At 44.8% G+C, this 22,290-nt stretch overlaps 1 protein-coding gene across 1 annotated transcript; it reads right to left on the bottom strand.

The window, feature by feature from the left end:
• Positions 1-21,881, bottom strand: LOC129854939 (aggrecan core protein-like). The gene is made up of 18 exons (XM_055922140.1): positions 21,809-21,881; positions 20,939-21,322; positions 20,187-20,361; positions 19,788-19,915; positions 16,558-16,851; positions 15,866-16,165; positions 15,283-15,457; positions 14,804-14,931; positions 14,276-14,569; positions 13,871-13,972; positions 8,088-8,362; positions 6,653-7,529; positions 5,219-5,335; positions 4,829-4,987; positions 4,071-4,153; positions 1,411-1,555; positions 600-782; positions 1-289 (listed from the first exon to the last, which is right to left on the bottom strand). The coding sequence occupies exons 1-18, from the start codon at positions 21,879-21,881 to the stop codon at positions 198-200; spliced, it is 3,984 nt and encodes a 1,327-aa protein (XP_055778115.1). The 3' UTR covers positions 1-197.
• Between the last annotated feature and the right edge of the window lie 409 nt (positions 21,882-22,290).

The following is a 22,290-nucleotide window of genomic DNA, read 5'->3' as shown; positions in this document are numbered from 1 at the left end:
TCATTTTGACATGTCAAAAATGTGCTTTAGGTGATTTCAAGGATTTTTTGGATTCCAAAAGTAACTTGTTTTCCATTTCCATCCCTGGTGGGAACGTTGTGTTTTTTTTTTGGTCATGCAAAATGGCGTTGAGTAGCAACGTTTATCTACAAGAGTGCTCCATTTGGTTCTCTTTTAGTGTGTCCCTTCAGTCCTGCTTAGAGAAGCTTCCTCCGTGACTGACTGTTGGCTGCTTTAGACCGTCTCCTGATGGTCCTCTTGTGTCGTCTGTTGCTGGGTGTGGCACCGGCTGAGGGAGAGAGAGGCAAATTTTGATGACATCATGAAAATATTGCTGAATAACCATAAAAGAGAAATGAATAATAGTGCATGGGGTATTCACAGTTTCTCACAACTCACCTACTTTACTGTAATGTTATCGACTTGTTTCCCTAGAGATGTTATTTCTCATGATGTCTATATTTCTCGTGTTGATGTTTTGTCTCCTGTGTTGTTACTCCGTTAGTATGTGTGATGTCATCTGCATGGTTATTAGATGCTGATCTCGGATGGAAGTGGACGAGACACCGGTGACTTAACAAGGAGCAGGTCAGACTCACCTTCTATACACTCCACCTGGGGCTCCTCCCACCGCCCGTCGGGACGGCAGCGTACAACAGGCGGGTGGCGCTGTGTGAAGCCTGCGTCACACTGGTAGCGGACTATAGAGTTGACAGGGTAACGGTCTTTTCTGCTGCCCATCGGCCTGGCGTTGGCCACCTCTGGGGGCGAGTGGCACATGACTGGGAAGAAAAGGGGAAACCAGAAAATATGCCAAGATCATCATCATGTGTTTCCTACAAGTACCAATTATGTTTAACACACAGTTTTAACATGTTTAAAGGTGCAATATGCAGAAATTGCTCCGCCATTTCCTGGTTGCATTTTTTTTATGGTTCTCCTAATTACAGTTTATATGACAAAACAAGCAATGTTTAGTGTAGAGAATCACTGTACCATCCAAACCGCTGTGAAATATATTTTCAGTAACCCAAAAAATATTGTATTTCCAACAGTTTGAAGCTGGTGTACAAAACCAAAAGATGCAAAAACGAAACTTAAGAACGAGAAGCATAGAAATATAGCACATAGAACAGATCTACCACTTCTTAGACTTGCTTTCAACGAGAATTACAAATCTATAACTCGCATTTCTATGTGAATTTGGTTGTATTGCAGCTATAACACTTCATTTAACACTTGATTAACCCCGATTGGTGCATAGTGATGACTAGCACCTGCGGACATCGCTATATTTAAAAAAGCATCAAGGCTAGTGCTATTTCTCTGTCCTTTTGGCTCAGTGACTGATAGCTGACCCAAAGAATGTGCTGTGCCCTCTGAACCTCAACCCCTAATCCCTGCTCCTACCTGGTCCACTCTTGCAGGTGAAGGGCAGGTGGTAGTTGCAGGGCACGTCGTTCCACTGGCCGTTCTCGTGCCAGATCATCACCACACAGTCCTCCCAGGAGTTAAAGTAGTTATCCGGCTGGTTGGGCCTCCAGTTCTCAAATTCCTGCATGTGAACACATCAAAATAGGACTGTTTGATTAGAAAGTAGGATCAAATGGAATTAACAAGTCAAATGCTGATTAAAATGTTTCTTCTTCTTCTTCCTTTCTTCTTCTTCTTCTTTTTCTTCTTCTTCCTTTCTTCTTCTTCTTCTTTTTCTTCTTCTTCTTCTTCTTCTTCTTCTTCTTTTTCTTCTTCTTTTTCTTCTTCCTTTCTTCTTCCTTTCTTCTTCTTCTTTTTCTTCTTCCTTTCTTCTTCTTCTTCCTTTCTTCTTCTTCCTTTCTTCTTCTTTCTTCTTCTTCTTCTTCTTCTTCCTTTCTTCTTCTTCTTCTTCTTCCTTTCTTCTTCTTCCTTTCTTCTTCTTTCTTCTTCTTCTTCCTTTCTTCTTCTTCTTTTTCTTCTTCTTCTTTTTCTTCTTCCTTTATTCTTCTTCTTTTTCTTCTTCCTTTCAATCTTCTTTTTCTTCTTCCTTCTTTTTCTTCTTCTTCTTCTTCTTCTTCTTCTTCTTCTTCTTCTTCTTCTTCTTCTTCTTCTTCCTTTCTTTTTCTTCTTCTTCCTTTCTTTTTCTTCTTCTTCCTTTCTTTTTCTTCTTCTTCCTTTCTTCTTCTTCTTCTTCTTCCTTTCTTCTTCTTCTACTTTTTCCTCTTCCTTTCTTCTTCTTTTTCTTCTTCCTTTCTTTTTCTTCTTCTTCTTCCTTTCTTCTTCCTTTCTTTTTCTTCTTCTTCTTCCTTTCTTCTTCTTCTTCTTCTTCTTCTTCTTCTTCTTCCTTTCTTTTTCTTCTTCTTCCTTTCTTCTTCTTCTTCTTCCTTTCTTTTTCTTCTTTTTTTCTTCTTCCTTTCTTCTTCTTTTTCTTCTTCCTTTCTTCTTCTTCTTCCTTTCTTCTTCTTCTTTTTCTTCTTCCTTTATTCTTCTTCTTTTCTTCTTCCTTTCAATCTTCTTTTTCTTCTTCCTTCTTTTTCTTCTTCTTCTTCTTCTTCTTCTTCCTTTCTTTTTCTTCTTCTTCCTTTCTTTTTCTTCTTCTTCCTTTCTTTTTCTTCTTCTTCCTTTCTTCTTCTTCTTCTTCTTCCTTTCTTCTTCTTCTACTTTTTCCTCTTCCTTTCTTCTTCTTTTTCTTCTTCCTTTCTTTTTCTTCTTCTTCTTCCTTTCTTCTTCTTCTTCCTTTCTTTTTCTTCTTCTTCTTCCTTTCTTCTTCTTCTTCTTCTTCTTCTTCTTCTTCCTTTCTTTTTCTTCTTCTTCCTTTCTTCTTCTTCTTCTTCCTTTCTTTTTCTTCTTTTTTTCTTCTTCCTTTCTTCTTCTTCTTCTTCCTTTCTTTTTCTTCTTCTTCCTTTCTTCTTCTTCTTCCTTTCTTCTTCTTCTACTTTTTCCTCTTCCTTTCTTCTTCTTTTTCTTCTTCCTTTCTTTTTCTTCTTCTTCTTCCTTTCTTCTTCTTCTTCTTTTTCTTCTTCTTCTTCTTCTTCCTTTCTTTTTCTTCTTCCTTTCTTCTTCTTCTTCTTTTTCTTCTTCCTTTCTTCTTCTTATTCTTCTTCTTCTTCTTCTTCTTCTTCCTTTCTTCTTCTTCTACTTTTTCCTCTTCCTTCCTTCTTCTTTTTCTTCTTCCTTTCTTTTTCTTCTTCCTTTCTTCTTCTTCTTCCTTTCTTTTTCTTCTTCTTCTTCCTTTCTTTTTCTTCTTCTTCTTCCTTTCTTCTTCTTCCTTTCTTCTTCTTCTTCCTTTCTTCTTCTTCTACTTTTTCCTCTTCCTTTCTTCTTCTTTTTCTTCTTCCTTTCTTTTTCTTCTTCTTCTTCCTTTCTTCTTCTTCTTCTTTTTCTTCTTCTTCTTCTTCTTCCTTTCTTTTTCTTCTTCCTTTCTTCTTCTTCTTCTTCTTCTTCTTCTTCTTCTTCCTTTCTTCTTCTTCTACTTTTTCCTCTTCCTTCCTTCTTCTTTTTCTTCTTCCTTTCTTTTTCTTCTTCCTTTCTTCTTCTTCTTCCTTTCTTTTTCTTCTTCTTCTTCCTTTCTTTTTCTTCTTCTTCTTCCTTTCTTCTTCTTCCTTTCTTCTTCTTCTTCTTCTTCTTCTTCTTCTTCTTCTTTTTCTTCTTCTTCTTCTTCTTCCTTTCTTTTTCTTCTTCCTTTCTTCTTCTTCTTCTTTTTCTTCTTCCTTTCTTCTTCTTCCTTTCTTCTTCTTATTCTTCTTTTTCTTCTTCTTCTTCTTCCTTTCTTCTTCTTCTACTTTTTCCTCTTCCTTCCTTCTTCTTTTTCTTCTTCCTTTCTTTTTCTTCTTCCTTTCTTCTTCTTCTTCCTTTCTTTTTCTTCTTCTTCTTCCTTTCTTCTTCTTCTTCTTCTTCTTCTTCTTCTTCTTCCTTTCTTCTTCCTTTCTTCTTCTTCTTCTTCTTCTTCTTCTTCTTCTTCTTCTTCTTCTTCCTCCTTTCTTCTTCTTCTATTTCATTTGCAGAGAACATTTCCCATTGCAATGCACATAAAATCAAAGTAAACTAGGAGATAAGAGTAGGGCGATACCTGAACTGGACAACAACAAAAAACTTACCAATGGACTGCCATCTGTCCATCGGAACTCATTCTGCACGTCCTTGTCATTGAGTCCAATCCACTGATAGTCCTGAGCGTTAGCTAGATGGTGAAGAGAGCAGTGAACTGTCATGTATGTATCAGATATGTTAATGTCTGTGCTTAAAATAACTGAAACACACACACAGGATCGGCCCTAGCCTTTTGGGGGCCCTAAGCGAGATTGGCAGGCAAAACATTTTAGTGGCCCCTCTCGATGGCGGAGAGTTTTTACGTTTTTACGTACATTTCCGGCAATTCTACACATTTTGCCATGCATGAGCGTAGAGAAAATGTTGCAGTTTTGTAGACCCTTTTCTCCAATTCTACACATTTTGCCAAGATGTTGAGTGAACATTTCGCAATTGTATAACTAACTTCATGCAATTCTACACATTTTGCCATGACTTCCTGCAATTCTACACATTTTTCCATGACTTATGCCATGTTAGTATGATATCTGAGTAAGAGTGACTAACAAAATCAATGGGGGCCCCCTGGAGGTCAGGGCGCCTGGAGGTCAGGGCCTCTTGGCTTGTGCCTTGCATGCCCGGTCGGTAGATTTTTCTAGACTAACTTACTAATGTTAAAATGTTAGCTGACATGGCTAATTGAGTGACTGACAAAAGAGGGAAAACTGCTGAGGCACAAACACATTTCGACATTGTTGAATTCTACTATTCTGAATCTCAACAGTAATCCCCCCCCTCCCCGCACACATCCTATCTCTTTACTCACAGTTGACAAACTCCTGCTCCTGTTGGGAGGTGATGCTGACCAGGTGGGCGTTCAGCTCTTGGCAGCGCTGCTCAGCGTCAGGCCAGGTGTCTCTCTCAGCAAAGTGCAGGTAGCAGCTCCCCATGAATTCCACCCAACCCTCGGCGCAGCCCTGCACCGCTGCACACACGGACAGATAGATCGACGCATTAACAAATTGACTTTAGAATGTTCTACATTTGTTGATTTTGATACAACTCCCCCCCCCCCCCCAAAGGTTTACGTTGTGGCACATGGCAACTTTAATTTGCATGCAAACACTGAACAAAAGAATAACTTGATCATCTTTAATAGATATGCGGGCTTACAATCATGTCAATACATCTCTTAACACATGGCGGTGGCACTCACGTGTGCTGCAGTTTTCCTCTCCAGCCAATCCATGTGGGCATTGGCACAAAGCGACGCCATCCTCCACAGAGCAGGTGCCTGCTCCACACGGGTTAGGCTCACAAGGTTCAGTAGTAGCTAGAAAGAGGGCAAGGGTCAAATAAATAATGGGTTGATTTAGATAAATATGCTAACCAGGGGGGGGGAAGTAGTTACTAGCTGTTAGCATGAGGTGGATAAAGCAAAGTAAACAATGGCGTATAGCTAAATAGTATTATACAGCCGCTGGCCAGTCAGTCTCAGGAGCCAGCCACTCGCCCTGTCTTTTTATTCATGGAGTTTATACAGAGTGGAGCCTACTGGGAGAATCAAATCAAAGTTGATTTGTCACATACCCAGGATACAGCAGGTATAAACGGTACAGTGAAATGCCTACTTGTTAGCTCTCCTTAACAGTGCAGAATATATATCAATAATAAAGAAATGTCAAATCAAAAATAGAACAAGTAAAAGAAAAAGGAGTATCATGGTAATAAGAATAATAACTGGTTGTGGTAGAATATGTAGACTACATGACATATTATATACATTAGGACTGTGCTATTTCAGGTATCCTGAAAAAATATATAAACACAACATGTAAAGTGTTGGTCCCATCTATCATGAACTGATATTGTGTGCAGAAATTCGTTTACATCCCTGTTAGTGAGCATTTCTCCTTTGGCAAGATAATCCATCCACCTGACAGGTGTGGCATATCAAGACGCTGATTAAACAGCATGATAATTACACAGGTACACCTTGTGCTGGGGACAATAAAAGGCCACTCTAAAATGTGCAGTTTTGTCACCCAACACAATGTCACAGACGTCACAAGATTTGAGGGAGCATGCAATTGGCATGCTGACTGCAAGAATGTCCACCAGAGCTATTGCCAGATGATTTAATGTTCAATTCTCTACCATAAACTGCCTCCAACATCGTTTTAGAGAATTTGGCAGTATGTGCAACCGGCCTCACAACCGCAGACCACGTGTCACCACTCCAGCTCAGGTCCTCCACATCCGGCTTCTTCAACTGCGGGATCGTCTGAGGGGGGGGGGGGGGGGTCGGGTGCTGAGGAGTATTTCTGTCGGTAATAAAGCCCTTTTGTGGGGAAAAACCTTTCTGATTGGCTTGGCCTAGCTCCCCAGTGGGTGTGCCTATGCCCTCCAAGGCCCACACATGGCTGCACCCCTGCCCAGTCATGTGAAATCCATAGATTAGGGCCTAATTTATTTATTTCAGTTGACTGCTTTCCTAATATGAACTGTAACTCAGTAAAGTCTTGGTAATTGTTGCATGTCACATTTTTGTTTAGTATACATGCTGTAACTACTAACCTATAGAACACCTCTAAAGTAAGATATGACCAAGTGATAAAATATTGCTGTACTATCCCTTTAAGCAACATACCGTACACTACAGCAGGCTCCTCCACCACAGCAGGGGTCACCATCGAGACGGCGGGTGCTGTCGTCATGCTAGAGAAGACTGCCGATGGTGCCGTGACATAGATTGTCTCCGTGGAACCTCCCAGCCCTTTCTGCTCTTGGCCTTCTTCCACCAGATCCAGGTCATCCCCTCGGTCTGTGTTGCCAAGACTGCCGATATTCTCTGGGTAAGTCATGGTTGAACCAGGCAGCAGCACCACAGACAGGCCCTCTGCAAATGGTGACTCCCCCAGGGAGAGCCCACTGGCCGAGGTGCTCCCTTCATGTTGGCTACTGCTGTCTCCACTGACCTCTACGTAACCCCGTCCCTGCTCCGGACTCTGCTCCCCTTGACGTGCCGTCACCTCCATCATCCCGTCATCTGTCAGGAAGATGACCTCGTGGTCTGAATGGGATTTGTCCCTAATGGATGGGAATCCAGAGCCACTGTGAAAACCGGAGGGGAAACCGCTTGGAAAACCAGAAGAGAAGGTCTGGTAGCCGGAGACTTCCTGCTCTCCCGTGGGCTGATCGGTCAGGTCGATAAGACCTGAATGCGTGAAAGATATGTCAGGACTTCCGTAACCAGAGGTGCTGGTAACATCCCCGCTGAAGAGGCCATACGATCCAGACATTCCTCCGGAGCCACTGATGTCCACACCTCCTTGTCCAAACTCCTGTCCGGTGGGCTGCCGTTTGGAGATGTCCACCATCTCTCTGTCCACAATGATGATGACAGAGTCCCCGCTACCACTCAGGTCCCCAGATACACCGCTGCCACTACCCGAGTGGGGAAGGACACTGGACGGTAGCCCACCGCTGAACTCTCCCACCCCCACCCCGGATCCACTATCCCCAGACTCGCTGAACTCTCCCACACCAGACCCACTATCCCCAGACTCGCTGAACTCTCCCACCCCAGACCCACTATCTCCAGACCCGCTGAACTCTCCCACCCCGGACCCACTATCCCCAGACCCACTGAACTCTCCCACCCCAGACCCACTGAACTCTCCCACCTCCACCCCGGTCCCACTATCCCCAGACCCACTGAACTCTCCCACCCCGGACCCACTATCCCCAGACCCACTGAACTCTCCCACCTCCACCCCGGACCCACTATCCCCAGACACACTGAACTCTCCCACCTCCACCCCGGACCCACTATCCCCAGACCCACTGAACTCTCCCACCCCGGAACCACTATCCCCAGACCCACTGAACTCTCCCGCCCCGGAACCACTATCCCCAGACCCACTGAACTCTCCCACCCCGGATCCATTATCCCCAGACCCGCTGAACTCTCCCACCCCAGACCCACTGAACTCTCCCACCTCCACCCCGGACCCACTATCCCCAGACCCACTGAACTCTCCCACCCCGGACCCACTATCCCCAGACCCGCTGAACTCTCCCACCCCAGACCCACTATCCCCGGACCCGACTTTCGGGGGATAGGTGACAGTGGTACTCCCCTCTCCCGCCTCCTGAGGATCTCCAGAGCCAGAGCCGGACAAGACGGGTCCACTGCCCTCGAAGGTGACTTGGAAGCCAGACCCTGAGCCCTCGCCGCTTCCACTACCAGATGTGTATCCACTATGGCCAGGAGTTCCACTGCCACAACCACTGGCAGAATGATCAGCTGAGGCTGAACCAGACACAACCACAGAGACAGGTGGCTCGATGGGGCTCCCTGAGAAACCACAGAGGAAGAAGAACATGTAATACTTACACACTGACTACAATACAGCTTGTGCATTCTGATTGAAATAGAGGCTAAAGGAAACTGAAACGGGTGATACCTAGTCAGTTGTACAACTGAATGGCCTTCAACTGAAATGTGTCGTCCGCATTTAACTCAACCCCTCTGAATCAGAGAGGTGCGGGGGGCTGCCTTAATCTTCCAAGACGGCGTAGCAGTGTAGACGTCTTTGTCCTGTCGTGTCCCGTGTCCCTTGTATATATCTTTTTACATCTTTTTCTTCGCATATCTTTTAAAAATACTTTCTTAAACCTCAACTTCTAAATACTCTCCTGCAACCCGCCTCACCCAATGTGGCGTGGATCTGCTTTTTTCTAAAGTATTTCTATTTACTTCTGATCTGGAATCCATCTACTGAAGATAGCCAGCTAACTGCCTACTAGCTATCAGTTAGCAAACCATTGCTAGCGGTCATCAGCTAACCTTTAGCTCGGAAAGCTCTCGCTAGTTCGAACAACGTGACTAAAACCAGAGCATAACGGACCTATTTCTCTCCATATCCCCGGATTCCTACCGCAAACTCTGAACATTTTCATCTGGATCTTCGCAACTAGCTAACCACAATCCCGGGTGACCACTCCTGGCTAGCGTTTCCATCCCGGAGCAGGCACCGGAGCAGGCACCAATTAGCCTGAAGCTAATTGGCTAGGGCTCCTGTGCTACCACTGAAGCCCACTCCTGGGCTACAAGACCCGGACCCATTTACTGCCGGTACGGAGCACGGAACCCCGCCTATCCTCTATGACTGGAATACCGACATAATCTGCCCGGGGACTCCAACAGGCCCCTCAGGCGTGACGCCCGCTGAAGGCCCATTCTGCTAACCTACTAGGCCTGTTAGCTACCTAGAGCTACCTGGAACCCTGCTAATTCCACGACTGGTCTATCGACGTCACCGCACGAAGAGGCAAAAACAGACTTCCCCCCCATCGCGACGTCCCCCAAAGGCTAACTTGCTTGCCCCGGTCTGCTAACTGCTAGCTTATCTTGCAGCTAGCGCAGCCAGGAAGCTAGCACCAGTTAGCAAACACAATTCTACAATTCACAACCTCTCTTTCGCCATCGCTATCCGGCTTGGATTCTCTGTCGACACGACCACGTCTGGTTTGCAGACGTGCCCTCAACCGGTGCCCTCAACCGGCCTCCGTCTGAGCAGACCCCCTCCGTCTGAGCAGACCACCCCCCCGGGCTACTAACTTTAAACGCGTGCTAGCTTAGTGGAGGCCTCACTACTCCATCTACGGCTGCCCCCTGGACACTATGATCACTTGGCTACATAGCTGATGCCTGCTTGACTGTCCATTAATTCACGGTACTCCATTCTGTTTATTTGTGTTTTATCTGTCGGCTCTGTGCCTTAACTCAGGATCTGTGTGTAGTTAATCCGACCCTCTCTGCCCAGTCGTCGCCATGTTTACCTTCTGTTGCTGTGTTAGCTGACTAGCTGCTGTTATCTCACCTGCTGTTTTAGCTAGCTATCCCAATCATGACCTGCAATCACTTTATGCCTTATTGTATGTCTCTCTCAAATATCAATATGCCTTGCATACTGTTGTTCAGGCTAGTTATCATTGTTTTGGTTTGCAATGGACCCCGTAGTTCCACTCTCCGTACCTCTGATACCTCCTTTGTCCCACCCCCCACACATGCGGTGACCTCACCCATTGAGACCAGCATGTCCAGAGATACAACCTCTCTTATCATCACCCAGTGCCTGGGCTTGCCTCCGCTGTACCCGTGCCCCACCATACCCTGGTCTGCACATTATGCCCAGAATCTATTCTACCACGCCCATAAATCTGCTCCTTTTATTCCTTGTCCCCAACGCTCTAGGCGACCAGTTTTGATAGCCTTTAGCCGCACCCTCATCCTACTACTACTCTGTTCCTCGGGTGATGTGGAGGTAAACCCAGGCCCTGCATGTCCCCAGTCACCCTCATTTGTTGACTTCTGTGATCGAAAAAGCCTTGGCCTCATGCATGTCAACATCAGAAGCCTCCTCCCTAAGTTTGCCTTACTCACCGCTTTAGCACACTCTGCCAACCCTGATGTCCTTGCCGTGTCTGAATCCTGGCTTAGGAAGGCCACCAAAAACTCTGAGATTTCTATACCCAACTATAACACTTTCCGTCAAGATAGAACTGCCAAAGGGGGAGGAGTTGCAATCTACTGCAGAGATAGCCTGCAAAGTTCTGTCATACTTTCCAGGTCTATGCCCAAAAAGTTCGAACTTCTAATTTTAAAAATTAATCTCTCCAGAAATAAGTCTCTCACTGTTGCCGCCTGCTACCGACCACCCTCAGCTCCCAGCTGTGCCCTGGACACCATCTGTGAATTGATCGCTCCCCATCTAGCTTCAGAGTTTGTTCTGTTAGGTGACCTATACTGGGATATGCTTAACACCCCGGCAGTCCTACAATCTAAGCTTGATGCCCTCAATCTCACACAAATCATCAAGGAACCCACCAGGTACAACCCTAAATCCGTAAACATGGGCACCCTAATAGACATTATCCTGACCAACTTGCCCTCCAAATACACCTCTGCTGTCTTCAATCAAGATCTCAGCGATCACTGCCTCATTGCCTGTATCCGCCACGGGTCCACGGTCAAACGACCACCCCTCATCACTGTCAAACGCTCCCTGAAACACTTCTGCGAGCAGGCCTTTCTAATCGACCTGGCCCGGGTACCCTGGAAGGATATTGACCTCATCCCGTCAGTTGAGGATGCCTGGTCATTCTTTAAAAGTTACTTCCTCACCATATTAGACAAGCATGCTCCGTTCAAAAAATGCAGAACCAAGAACAGATATAGCCCTTGGTTCACTCCAGACCTGACTGCCCTCGACCAGCACAAAAACATCCTGTGGCGAACTGCAATAGCATCGAAGAGCCCCCGTGATATGCAACTGTTCAGGGAAGTCAGGAACCAATACACGCAGTCAGTCAGGAAAGCAAAGGCCAGCTTTTTCAAGCAGAAATTTGCATCCTGTAGCTCTAACTCCAAAAAGTTCTGGGATACTGTAAAGTCCATGGAAAACAAGAGCACCTCCTCCCAGCTGCCCACTGCACTGAGGCTAGATAACACGGTCACCACTGATAAGTCCGTGATAATCGAAAACTTCAACAAACATTTCTCAATGGCTGGCCATGCCTTCCACCTGGCGACTCCAACCTTGGCCAACAGCCCCGCCCCCCCCCCGCTGCTACTCGCCCAAGCCTCCCCAGCTTCTCCTTTACCCATATCCAGATAGCAGATGTTCTGAAAGAGCTGGAAAACCTGGACCCATACAAATCAGCTGGGCTTGACAATCTGGACCCCCTATTTCTGAAACTGTCCGCCGCCATTGTCGCACCCCCTATTACCAGCCTGTTCAACCTCTCCTTCGTATCATCTGAGATCCCCAAGGATTGGAAAGCTGCCCCTGTCATCCCCCTCTTCAAAGGGGGAGACACCCTGGACTCAAACTGTTACAGACCTATATCCATCCTGCCCTGCCTAGCTAAGGTCTTCGAAAGCCAAGTCAACAAACAGATCACTGACCATCTCGAATCCCACCGTACCTTCTCCGCTGTGCAATCCGGTTTCCGAGCCGGTCACGGGTGCACCTCAGCCACGCTCAAGGTACTAAACGATATCATAACCGCCATCGACAAAAGACATTACTGTGCAGCCGTCTTCATCGACCTGGCCAAGGCTTTCGACTCTGTCAATCACCATATTCTTATCGGCAGACTCAATAGCCTCGGTTTTTCTAATGACTGCCTTGCCTGGTTCACCAACTACTTTGCAGACAGAGTTCAGTGTGTCAAATCGGAGGGCATGTTGTCCGGTCCTCTGGCAGTCTCTATGGGGATACCACAGGGTTCAATTCTCGGGCCGACTCTTTTCTCTGTATACATCAATGATGTTGCTCTTGCTGCGGGCGATTCCCTGATCCACCTCTACGCAGACGACACCATTCTGTATACTTCCGGCCCTTCCCTGGACACTGTGCTATCTAACCTCCAAACGAGCTTCAATGCCATACAACACTCCTTCCGTGGCCTCCAACTGCTCTTAAACGCTAGTAAAACCAAATGCATGCTTTTCAACCGCTCGCTGCCTGCACCCGCACGCCCGACTAGCATCACCACCCTGGACGGTTCCGACCTAGAATATGTGGACATCTATAAGTACCTAGGTGTGTGGCTAGACTGCAAACTCTCCTTCCAGACTCATATCAAACATCTCCAATCCAAAATCAAATCTAGAGTCGGCTTTCTATTCCGGAACAAAGCCTCCTTCACTCACGCCGCCAAACTTACCCTAGTAAAACTGACTATCCTACCGATCCTCGACTTCGGCGATGTCATCTACAAAATAGCTTCCAATACTCTACTCAGCAAACTGGATGCAGTTTATCACAGTGCCATCCGTTTTGTTACTAAAGCACCTTATACGACCCACCACTGCGACCTGTATGCCCTAGTCGGCTGGCCCTCGCTACATGTTCGTCGTCAGACCCACTGGCTCCAGGTCATCTACAAGGCTATGCTAGGTAAAGTGCCGCCTTATCTCAGTTCACTGGTCACGATGGCTACACCCACCCGTAGCACGCGCTCCAGCAGGTGTATCTCACTGATCATCCCTAAAGCCAAAACCTCATTTGGACGCCTTTCCTTCCAGTTCTCTGCTTCCTGCGACTGGAACGAATTGCAAAAATCTCTGAAGTTGGAGACTTTTATCTCCCTCAACAACTTTAAAAATCTGCTATCCGAGCAGCTAACCGATCGCTGCAGCTGTACATAGTCCATCTGTAAACTACCCACCCACCCAACTTACTTACCTCACCCCCATACTGCTTTTATTTATTTACTTTTCTGCTTTTGCACACCAGTATCTCTTCTTGCACATGATCATCTGATGATTTATCACTCCAGTGTTAATCTGCTAAATTGTAATTATTCGATTTATTGCCTACCTCATGCCTTTTGCACACATTGTATATAGATTCTCTTTTTTCTACCATGTTATTGACTTGTCTATTGTTTACTCCATGTGTAACTCTGTGTTGTTGTCTGTTCACACTGCTATGCTTTATCTTGGCCAGGTCGCAGTTGCAAATGAGAACTTGTTCTCAACTAGCCTACCTGGTTAAATAAAGGTGAAATAAAAATAAAAAATAAAAATAAAAAATCGACATCCACGTCTTCAGCGCCTGAGGAACAGTGGGTTAACTGCCTCGCTCAGGGGCAGAACGACAGATTTTTACCTTGTCAACTCAGGGATTCGTTGGCCCAGTAACCTTTTGGTTACCGGGCCAACACTCTACCACTAGGCTACCACTAGGCTACCAAAACTGTTACATTTGTTGTAGTCGGCAGGATACATGTACAGGAAATACTAGTGGGGAAATAGAAATACTGTAGACCTCTTAATAAAAATATATATTACCAGGCGTCAATTGGTCTGTTCTGGTTGTCATGTTGATAATTTCCTCCTCGACAACTAGAGTAACGTTGAGTCTGGTTTCAGTGTGAATAATCACACGTTCAGCTACAAAACAAAGAAAACCAACACAATATCATTTTCACACTTTTAACAGTGGCTGCATTTGTCATTATTAAAGCTTATGGCTCAATGGTTGTCTCTATTATTTTTCAATGGATTGACACAAAGCCTTATATAAATGTATGCTTAATCAGTTGAGATTTAACAGGAACCATTTTGGTAACAAGAGTTCTAAGTAAATTACACAATCTGGTAAGAATTCCTCTAATTGTCACAGATTGTAATTATCACACACTTTGGTGCGTTTCGCAACTCTCTCCATGACTCTGAACAGATCCAAACTCATACCTCTGAAGCAGTATGCATCGTATCTGGAGTGCTGGTCTGGGTTTTCTGTCTGGTTGGGGAAGGCGTAGATGGTGTGTACCCCGGCCTTGCCGCCTCCACAGTGGGGCCTTGGGACATGGATGGGGTAGCGGACGCTGCGATCCTGCAGCCAGCCTGGACGGCACTTGTCGAAGCCCTGTCTCCAGGCGGCATAGAGCTGCCCTGTGGTGGCTAGCGTGGTGTTGAGCTTCTGGCAGTGGGCTACAGCCTCCTCATAGGAGAAGCTGTCATAGTCACTGGAATAGAACAGCTCCCCTGGGAAGTGAGGGAGAAGAGAGAGTAGGTGGTTTTACTCAGGAGTGATGGTTCACTTTACATCTGCAGCTAAGGTTTGTAGAAGAAGACGGAATCACTTTACATCTTCTGCTAAGGACTGTAGAAGAAGAATAAATCACTTTACATCTGCAGCTAAGGTCTGTAGAAGAAGAAGAAGCAGAAGAAGAAGAAGCAGCAGAAGAATAAGGGTCCATGAGGGGCCATGTCTCTCACCCTTGAGGCGGTCCACATAGCAGTAGACGTCGTATTGCTCAGTAGCAGGTCTCAGGCCATAGGACCTCACCCCTGGGACATTCTCCAGGTTTCCTGAACACTTATCTCTGGGATACAGGATGGGGTACCTGCAGGTCAGGGTTGGTGGTAAATGTGTGGTTAGAAAACAGTTACACTTCTGTCCTCTTTAAGAAAAGCAGTCTTGGAAGTAGAGTTTAATCATTCAGGAAATGTTCCCAAAGTTCCAACATTTCTCAGATATCCCAGTCAGAAGATGTCTGGAATCATAAGGGAATATGCAGGAATTCTCCAAGGAATTCTCCAAGGAATCCTCCAAGGAATTCTCCAAGGATTTCTCCAATGATTTCTCCAACAGGGATTTCTGAAAAACCAAGGACCTTGAATAAAGTTTGCAGAATTTTGTAACCCTACTGAGAGGGCCACGTTTTGACTACTGATATTTACACTATCTATCTCACCTGACGGTCTGGTCCCTGAGCCAGCCTGCATCACAGTGGTGGAGCCCTGCCTCGTAGGCTGCCTGTAGCTGCTGGGAGCTGGCGATGACCGCACCCACACTCTGACAGGCCATCTGGGCTTCCACGAAGGACATGGCATAGCGACTTGAGTCAGCACGGTAGTGGAACACCACACCTACAGAGAGGGATGGAAGGAGGGAGGGAGGAGTACGGAGAGAGGGAGGGGGAGAGAAGGCAGGGAAGAGACAGACCGAACCAAAGACAGAAATTAAGTTATTACACTTGAAAATGAAAATGGCAACCACTGCTGGCAGGTAGCCTAGTGGTTAAAAGCGTTAAGCCAATAACCAAAAGGTTGCTGGTTTGAACCCCAGAGCTGACTAGGTGCCCTTGAGCTAGGCACTTAATTGTAATTGTACTTATAAATTGCTCTTGATAAGCTGGGACCTGTTTTGGATTTTGCCCTAGAACTACACAGCTGATTCAAATAATGAAAGCTTGATGATGAGTTGGTTATTTGAATCAGCTGTGTAGTGCTAGGGAAAAAGCCAAAACGTGCACCTGGGGGGCACAATCCACTAACCTGTAGGAGCCATGGCAGTGTCCTTGTCATGAGGAAACTCGAAGCCCACATCAGGTTTAGCTGTCACCCTGCTAATGATCTCTTCCCCCACGACCGGGGTAACCTTCGTAACCGTGTCAGTCACACTGGGTGGGATGGGTAAGGTCGGTGCCATGGTGATGGTGTCCAGGGGGGCTTGGGTCAGCACCTCCCCCCTTGCCTCAGTTTCAGGGGTGGTGGTTAGCCCTGGATAGACCATAGGACTGGCTGTGATGGTGACCACCTCTGGGAACGGGGTGGTCTTGACTGCACCGTCGTCCTCTAATGAATTAGATCATTGGCAACAGCTAAAGTTAAAGCCACACTCTGTCATACTGGAAACTTTTTAACACACCACATGTAATCCACAGTGCCTTTTTGCTGTATAAGGAAGTGATTCCTTTTTTAACACTACAACAATTTATTTGTGACTTCTTTTTAAACTATTTTTGGTGCCTTGACCAAGTACAGTCGTTCAAGCTTGAAGAGATCGACAGCAACGATGGTGTATTATGGGATAGGTGCTTCTACACCTGCATTGCTTGCTGTTTGGGGTTTTAGGCTGGGTTTCTGTACAGCACTTTGAGATATCAGCTGATGTAAGAAGGGCTATATAAATACATTTGATTTGATTTGATATGCAGTCTTCAGATATAATCTGGTGACTGGGTTACCTTGGTAGCAGATAGCATCATAGTGGGAGTCCGGGTAGGGGTAGCCTGTCTGGTTAGGGAACAGGTACACGGTCCTCACTCCCAGTAGTCCTCCACCACACTGGGGCCTGACAATGTTGATGGGGTAGCGGACGCTTCCGTCTGCCAGCCAGCCCGCGTTACACACGTCCATGCCAGACTTCCAGGCCAGGTACAGCTGCCCAGTGGTGGCCAGCTTGGCCCCTAGTTTGGCACACTGGTCCATTGCCTGGTAGAAGGTAAACTTCTCCACGGACATGGAGTAGAACACTCTGCCTGGGGAAGGCAAAGAGTGAGAAACACAGACGTAGGCGGTCAAACAGACAGATATAAAAGTGCAGCAATTGTCCTTGCGGTAACTAATGCCAGTAAAAATACTTGTTAATAGGGGAAGAGGTTAAAATCGGTGCACTTGAGCAAGGCACTTAATCCTAATTGCTCCTGTAAATCGCTCTGGATAAGAGCATATGCTAAAGGAATAAAATGTAAATGTAAAATCATTTCAGAAACAGATAACTAATTGAGGAGAGTAGACTGTACTCTGTTCTTCAAAGCTGAGGGAGCTGTCTTGACACTGAGCAGAAGCAAAATTCATCCCTATTTAACTGCAGAGTCATCCACAGCACAGCACACACAGCAACTATACTGAACAAAAATATAAATGCAACATGCAACAATTTGAATGATTTTACTGAGTTGCAGCTGATATTAGGAAATCAGTCAGTTGAAATAAATTCATTCGGCCCTAATCTATGGATTTCACATGACTGGGCAGGGCGCAGCCATGGGTGGGCCTGGGAGGGCATAGGCCCACTTACTGGGAAGCCAGGCCAGCCAATCAGAATTTGTTTTTTTAGTCTGGCTTTATTAGCTGTCCGTGTGGCTGGTCTCCGACGATCCCGCAGGTGAAGAAGTCGGATGTTGAGGTCCTGCGCTGGTGTGGTTACATGTGGTTTGCGGTTGTGAGGCCGGTTGGACTTACTGCCAAATTCTCTAAAACAACTTTGGAGGCGGCTTATGGTAGAGAAATTAACATTCAATTCTCTGGCAAGACCTCTGGTGGACATTCCTGTGGTCCGCATGCGAATGTAATGATCATGCTGTTTAATCAGCTTCTTGATATGCCACACCTATCAGGTGGATGGATTATGCCCACTAACAGGGACGTAAACAAATGTGTGCACAAAATTTGAGCAAAATAAGCTTTTTGTGCGTATGAACATTTACTGGGATCTTTTATTTCAGCTCATGAAACATGAAATCAACACTTTACATGTTGCATTTATATTTTTGTTCAGTATATATGAAACAGTCCTATTGTTTTTGTATTTTTCTCGTATTGACCCTGTTGTGGGTACGGAGCCGGACTGCGGTCCACCTATTGAATACAGCTGTTATAAATCCCTTAAAGTGGAACTGACATGGTTTTAACTACTTTGCACATATGAAACTATCAGTTATTCATAATATCAGTAAAAAATATCAAATTCCCAGTTTATTTTTCAAAACCAACTTTTATGAGGTTTGACAAAAAATACTGTGATTGTTGGCAGAATAGATGGATGCAGTTCAATGTATGATTAATATAATTCACCAATAGATTTCTTCTTGGTCCCAAAATATTGCTATCAGGTTGTAAATCACAGCTGGCCTGGAACATTCTTTGCTGCCATCACCCATTCGGGATGCACAGTTTCTGTCAGCTTTTGGCCAGGACTGTTCAGGTTTTGGTCACTAGATGTCCCCATTGCACCTTTTTTGTACCTTTTGTTTTTTCCTTGCTCTAATTAGTGTTTGCACCTGTGTGTCGTTCCCTTGTTAGTATTTAAACCCTGTGTGTTCCTCAGTTCTTTGCTCAGTGTTTGTATGTTAGCACCCAGCCCCAGCCCAAGCCTTGTTCTGAACATATGTTTTCTCTTGTTGGATTTTCCAGAGGTTCTCTGGTTTTGTTCTTGTGTTTTTTGGATTAGTCTTTTGAGGTTTGTTTTTTCCCTTGCTGTTCTTACCACTTTGTGGATTTTCTTTGTATTTTGGAAGATATCCATTTTTTGCCTCTTTGCTTTATTTTGGACATTGTGGATTTAGATTCTTTGCCTGAAGATTTTGTTCTTTAATTAAACCACAATCTCTAGTACTGCTGTGTCTGCCTCATCTTCTGGGTTCTGCAGATTATTAGTGACTGTTTCTCGCACCGGGTCCTGACAGTTTCAGTTTCAATGACTCAATATTTTGAACGAAAATGGACAACTGTTTAACTAAGGCTGGGAATGTCAATACAATCGAAATAGCAAGGACAATGATCACAAGTCAGTCATAAAGTGGCTAATAGGCTATCTTACGTAATAATAGGCTAGTCATAATGTGGCTAATAGGCTAGCTTACGTAATAATAGGCTAGTCATAACATGGCTAATAGGCTAGCTTACGTAATGATAGGCTAGTCATAACGTGGCTAATAGGCTAGCTTACGTAATAATAGGCTAGTCATAACGTGGCTAATAGGCTAGCTAATGTAATAATAGGCTAGTCATAACGTGGCTAATAGGCTAGCTTACGTAATAATAGGCTAGTCATAACGTGGCTAATAGGCTAGCTTATGTAATAATAGGCTAGTCATAACATGGCTAATAGGCTAGCTTATGTAATAATTGGCTAGTCATAACATGGCTAATAGGCTAGTCATAACGTGGCTAATAGGCTATGTTGCAGTCTAGATTCGGTTTTCAAAGCTTGACAATTAATTCATAATTTATCAAATAAAATAAAACCTGCAACAGAGAAACATGTAGGCCTTTAATAATGGTTAATGTGCATATAGGCCTACTAGTTCTGATTGGCTATGGCACACCGGTCTGCGTAGACTCCGATCCTGGACAAGACAGATGTTTTTATTAGGTTTTATTTACTGCAGTGTCTATTAATTGTCCAAACGCACGGCCGCTTTTCTACACTATGTTGCGCTAGAATTTTCATTGGCAAATGTCATTGCCAAGCATTCTATGAAAGTATGAAAAATGACTATCTAAGTGCTTGCTTGTTAGATTCTTTTTTTTAAGGTGTCATATTCTTCCTGGAGGTGTATAGGAACAGATTTAATAAGATCTCATGTTGCTAAAATGCTGTCAGTTCTACTTTAATAGTGATGTTTATCTATGTGCACCACAAAACAGCTTGTATAATGACCATGACCAGCTACAGCGTAATGTACTGTACCTGACATCTTCTGTGCAAAGCAGTACACGTCATAGGTCTCGTTGACCTCTCTCAAGCCGTAGGTTCGCACTCCCGGGAACTCCTCTTTATCTCCGAAGCAACCCTCACGTGGCTCATGGATGGGGTACCTTGAGTAGATCGCGTAAGATGGCAAAGAGAAAAAAAATGCATACACGTCACGCCGTCAATTTGTTTATTTTTAATCCCAAATGGTTATAACATGTCTTTTCTTATTAATGCTAACCCATGCTCTAGAATAACATTCCCCGTTAAACCCTTCAGGGCTGAACTCATTTCTTAATTTTTACTGTACTGGATATCCACCCTGGGCGCCAACACATCAAAGATGGTTTCCCTAAAACAGTAACGACAGTACACAATTTAGTATATCACAATTACCTGACTGTTTGGTCAGAGAGCCACCCGGCGTCACATTGGTGGAAGCCATCGTCAAAGGCTGCCTGTAGTTGTCCTGGGGTAGCGATGGTGGCACTGTTCTGGATACAGGCAGCCTTGGCCCTCTCAAAGTTCAGAGTGTAGCGTGTCGAGATGGCTCGGTAGTGGAACACAATACCTGGAGAGGAGAGAACACATCGCCCTCACCGTCATATTATACGGAGTATTATTCCGTTTCAGAGGATTGGTTTGTGTATAACAGGATGAGTAAGAGGATGTTTGACACAGTTGGGATCAATTCCATGTTGATTCAATCAATTCTGGAAGTAAACTGAAATTCAAATTTTTCTCAATGATTTGGAATTGGAAACAGTTTACTTCCTGAATGGATTGAATCGAAATGGAATTGACCCCCAACCGTGTCAAAATCCTTTTCTACTGATTTACATAAGATGTGTACTCACTGTGGAGGAGTTTTACACACTTTCATAGCACATTATACACTTGGTGGTTTGAGCCATAAATGCTTATTGGCTGACAGCCGTGGAAAAGCCCTTAGCCATGGTACTTTGGCCATATATCACACCTCCTCATGCCTTATTGCTTAATTATACAATACTCTTCCCCATATAATATTTTAAAAAATAATAAAAATTAAGCAAACCATGGAATTTGAATTTCTGTTTACTTCCAGAATGGACTGAATCGAAAGAGAATTGACCCCAATAACCCTTATATTTGGTTAGGGTGCATACCTTGAACCTGGATGTCCACCCAGTCATAGTTATTCTCGATGCCGTGCATGACCTCACAGCGATAAGTGCCCGAGTCCTTGGCACGCAGTTCTGTGATCTCCATGGTGACGTCGGTGGGCACCAGCGGGTAGTTGAGCATGGTGACCCGGTCTAGGTACTCCGTCTCCACGTGAACTTTGCCCTCCGACGCCAGCAGTATGAGGGTGGCCTTGCCCTTGGTGACGTAGGTCCACTTGATGCGGTGGGACAGGGGGGTGACAGTGTGTGCGCCGGGGTCGTTGACCATGTTGTCCTGGAAGTAGCAGGGCACAGCCACCTTGGCGCCCATCAGAGGGCGCAGCGGCACCTCCACGGGAATGCTGACACTCAGGTTACTGTCCAGATCTGGGGAGGAGAGTATGAGATACCTTTTTTTTTTTTACAACATATTTTGCATCTACTTGGATGGAAGATACTTTCTAACTGTCACACTGCTCATGAGTAGCTCACGCAGGAAGATGTTTGCCGAAGTGAATATAATAATAATAATAATAATATGGTGGACGTAGTGGCTGTTTCTTTTCAGTAAAGCAGAGTCATGTCATCTGCCTACATTATCCCAAACCCTATCCGGAGAGACTAAAAACCTTGCTACTTTTACATTTACCGTCGGTGGTGGACAGTACACATACAGTTTATAACAGGAGCTCCGCTTGAATAGCTAGAACTGCAACCTTCCCCTGTTTGAATGCAACGCATCCTTCCATTGGTCCTTCCTGGATGTGGATTGGATCTGATTGGATGAAAGCAGTGGGAGTGCGAAACCTTTCTTACACCCATCTATCTGTGTTTGATCAGGGATCAATTATAGTGATGTCAGATTACACGTACCGCCGGGGTCTTCAAATGATATAGTTGAGGTGATGAAGGGAAGACACACACACAGCAGGAGCAAGGTGATCATGGTTGACCTGTTATGGAAGAAAGAACTGTCACTAAAACAAATGGTTGTCTGAAATGGTTGACTGGTTGACTGAAATGAAATTTTTTTTTAAATTAATGAAGCAAATTAATGAAAACATTTGAGTTTTTTCTTGGCCACTGGGTGCTTCTACATCTGCATTGCTTGCTGTTTGGTGTTTCAGGCTGGGTTTCTGTATCGCACTTTGTGACATCAGCTGATGTAAAAAAAGCTTTATAAATACATTTGATTTGATTTGATTGTGACCAAATGACAAAACCTTACACATTTACTATAAAGAAAATATTATTAATTTGCGAATGGCTAGATATTTTTTTGATGGGTTTCAAAGGTGTGTAAAAATCTTAATTAGACAACAAACACTTGCTGTTCTGTGTTTGAATGATTCCAG

The sequence above is a fragment of the Salvelinus fontinalis genome, chromosome 5, assembly GCF_029448725.1.
Source record: "Salvelinus fontinalis isolate EN_2023a chromosome 5, ASM2944872v1, whole genome shotgun sequence".
Taxonomy (NCBI): domain Eukaryota; kingdom Metazoa; phylum Chordata; class Actinopteri; order Salmoniformes; family Salmonidae; genus Salvelinus; species Salvelinus fontinalis.
Note: the sequence above shows the minus strand (reverse complement) of the source record. Positions and strands in the feature narration are given on the sequence as shown.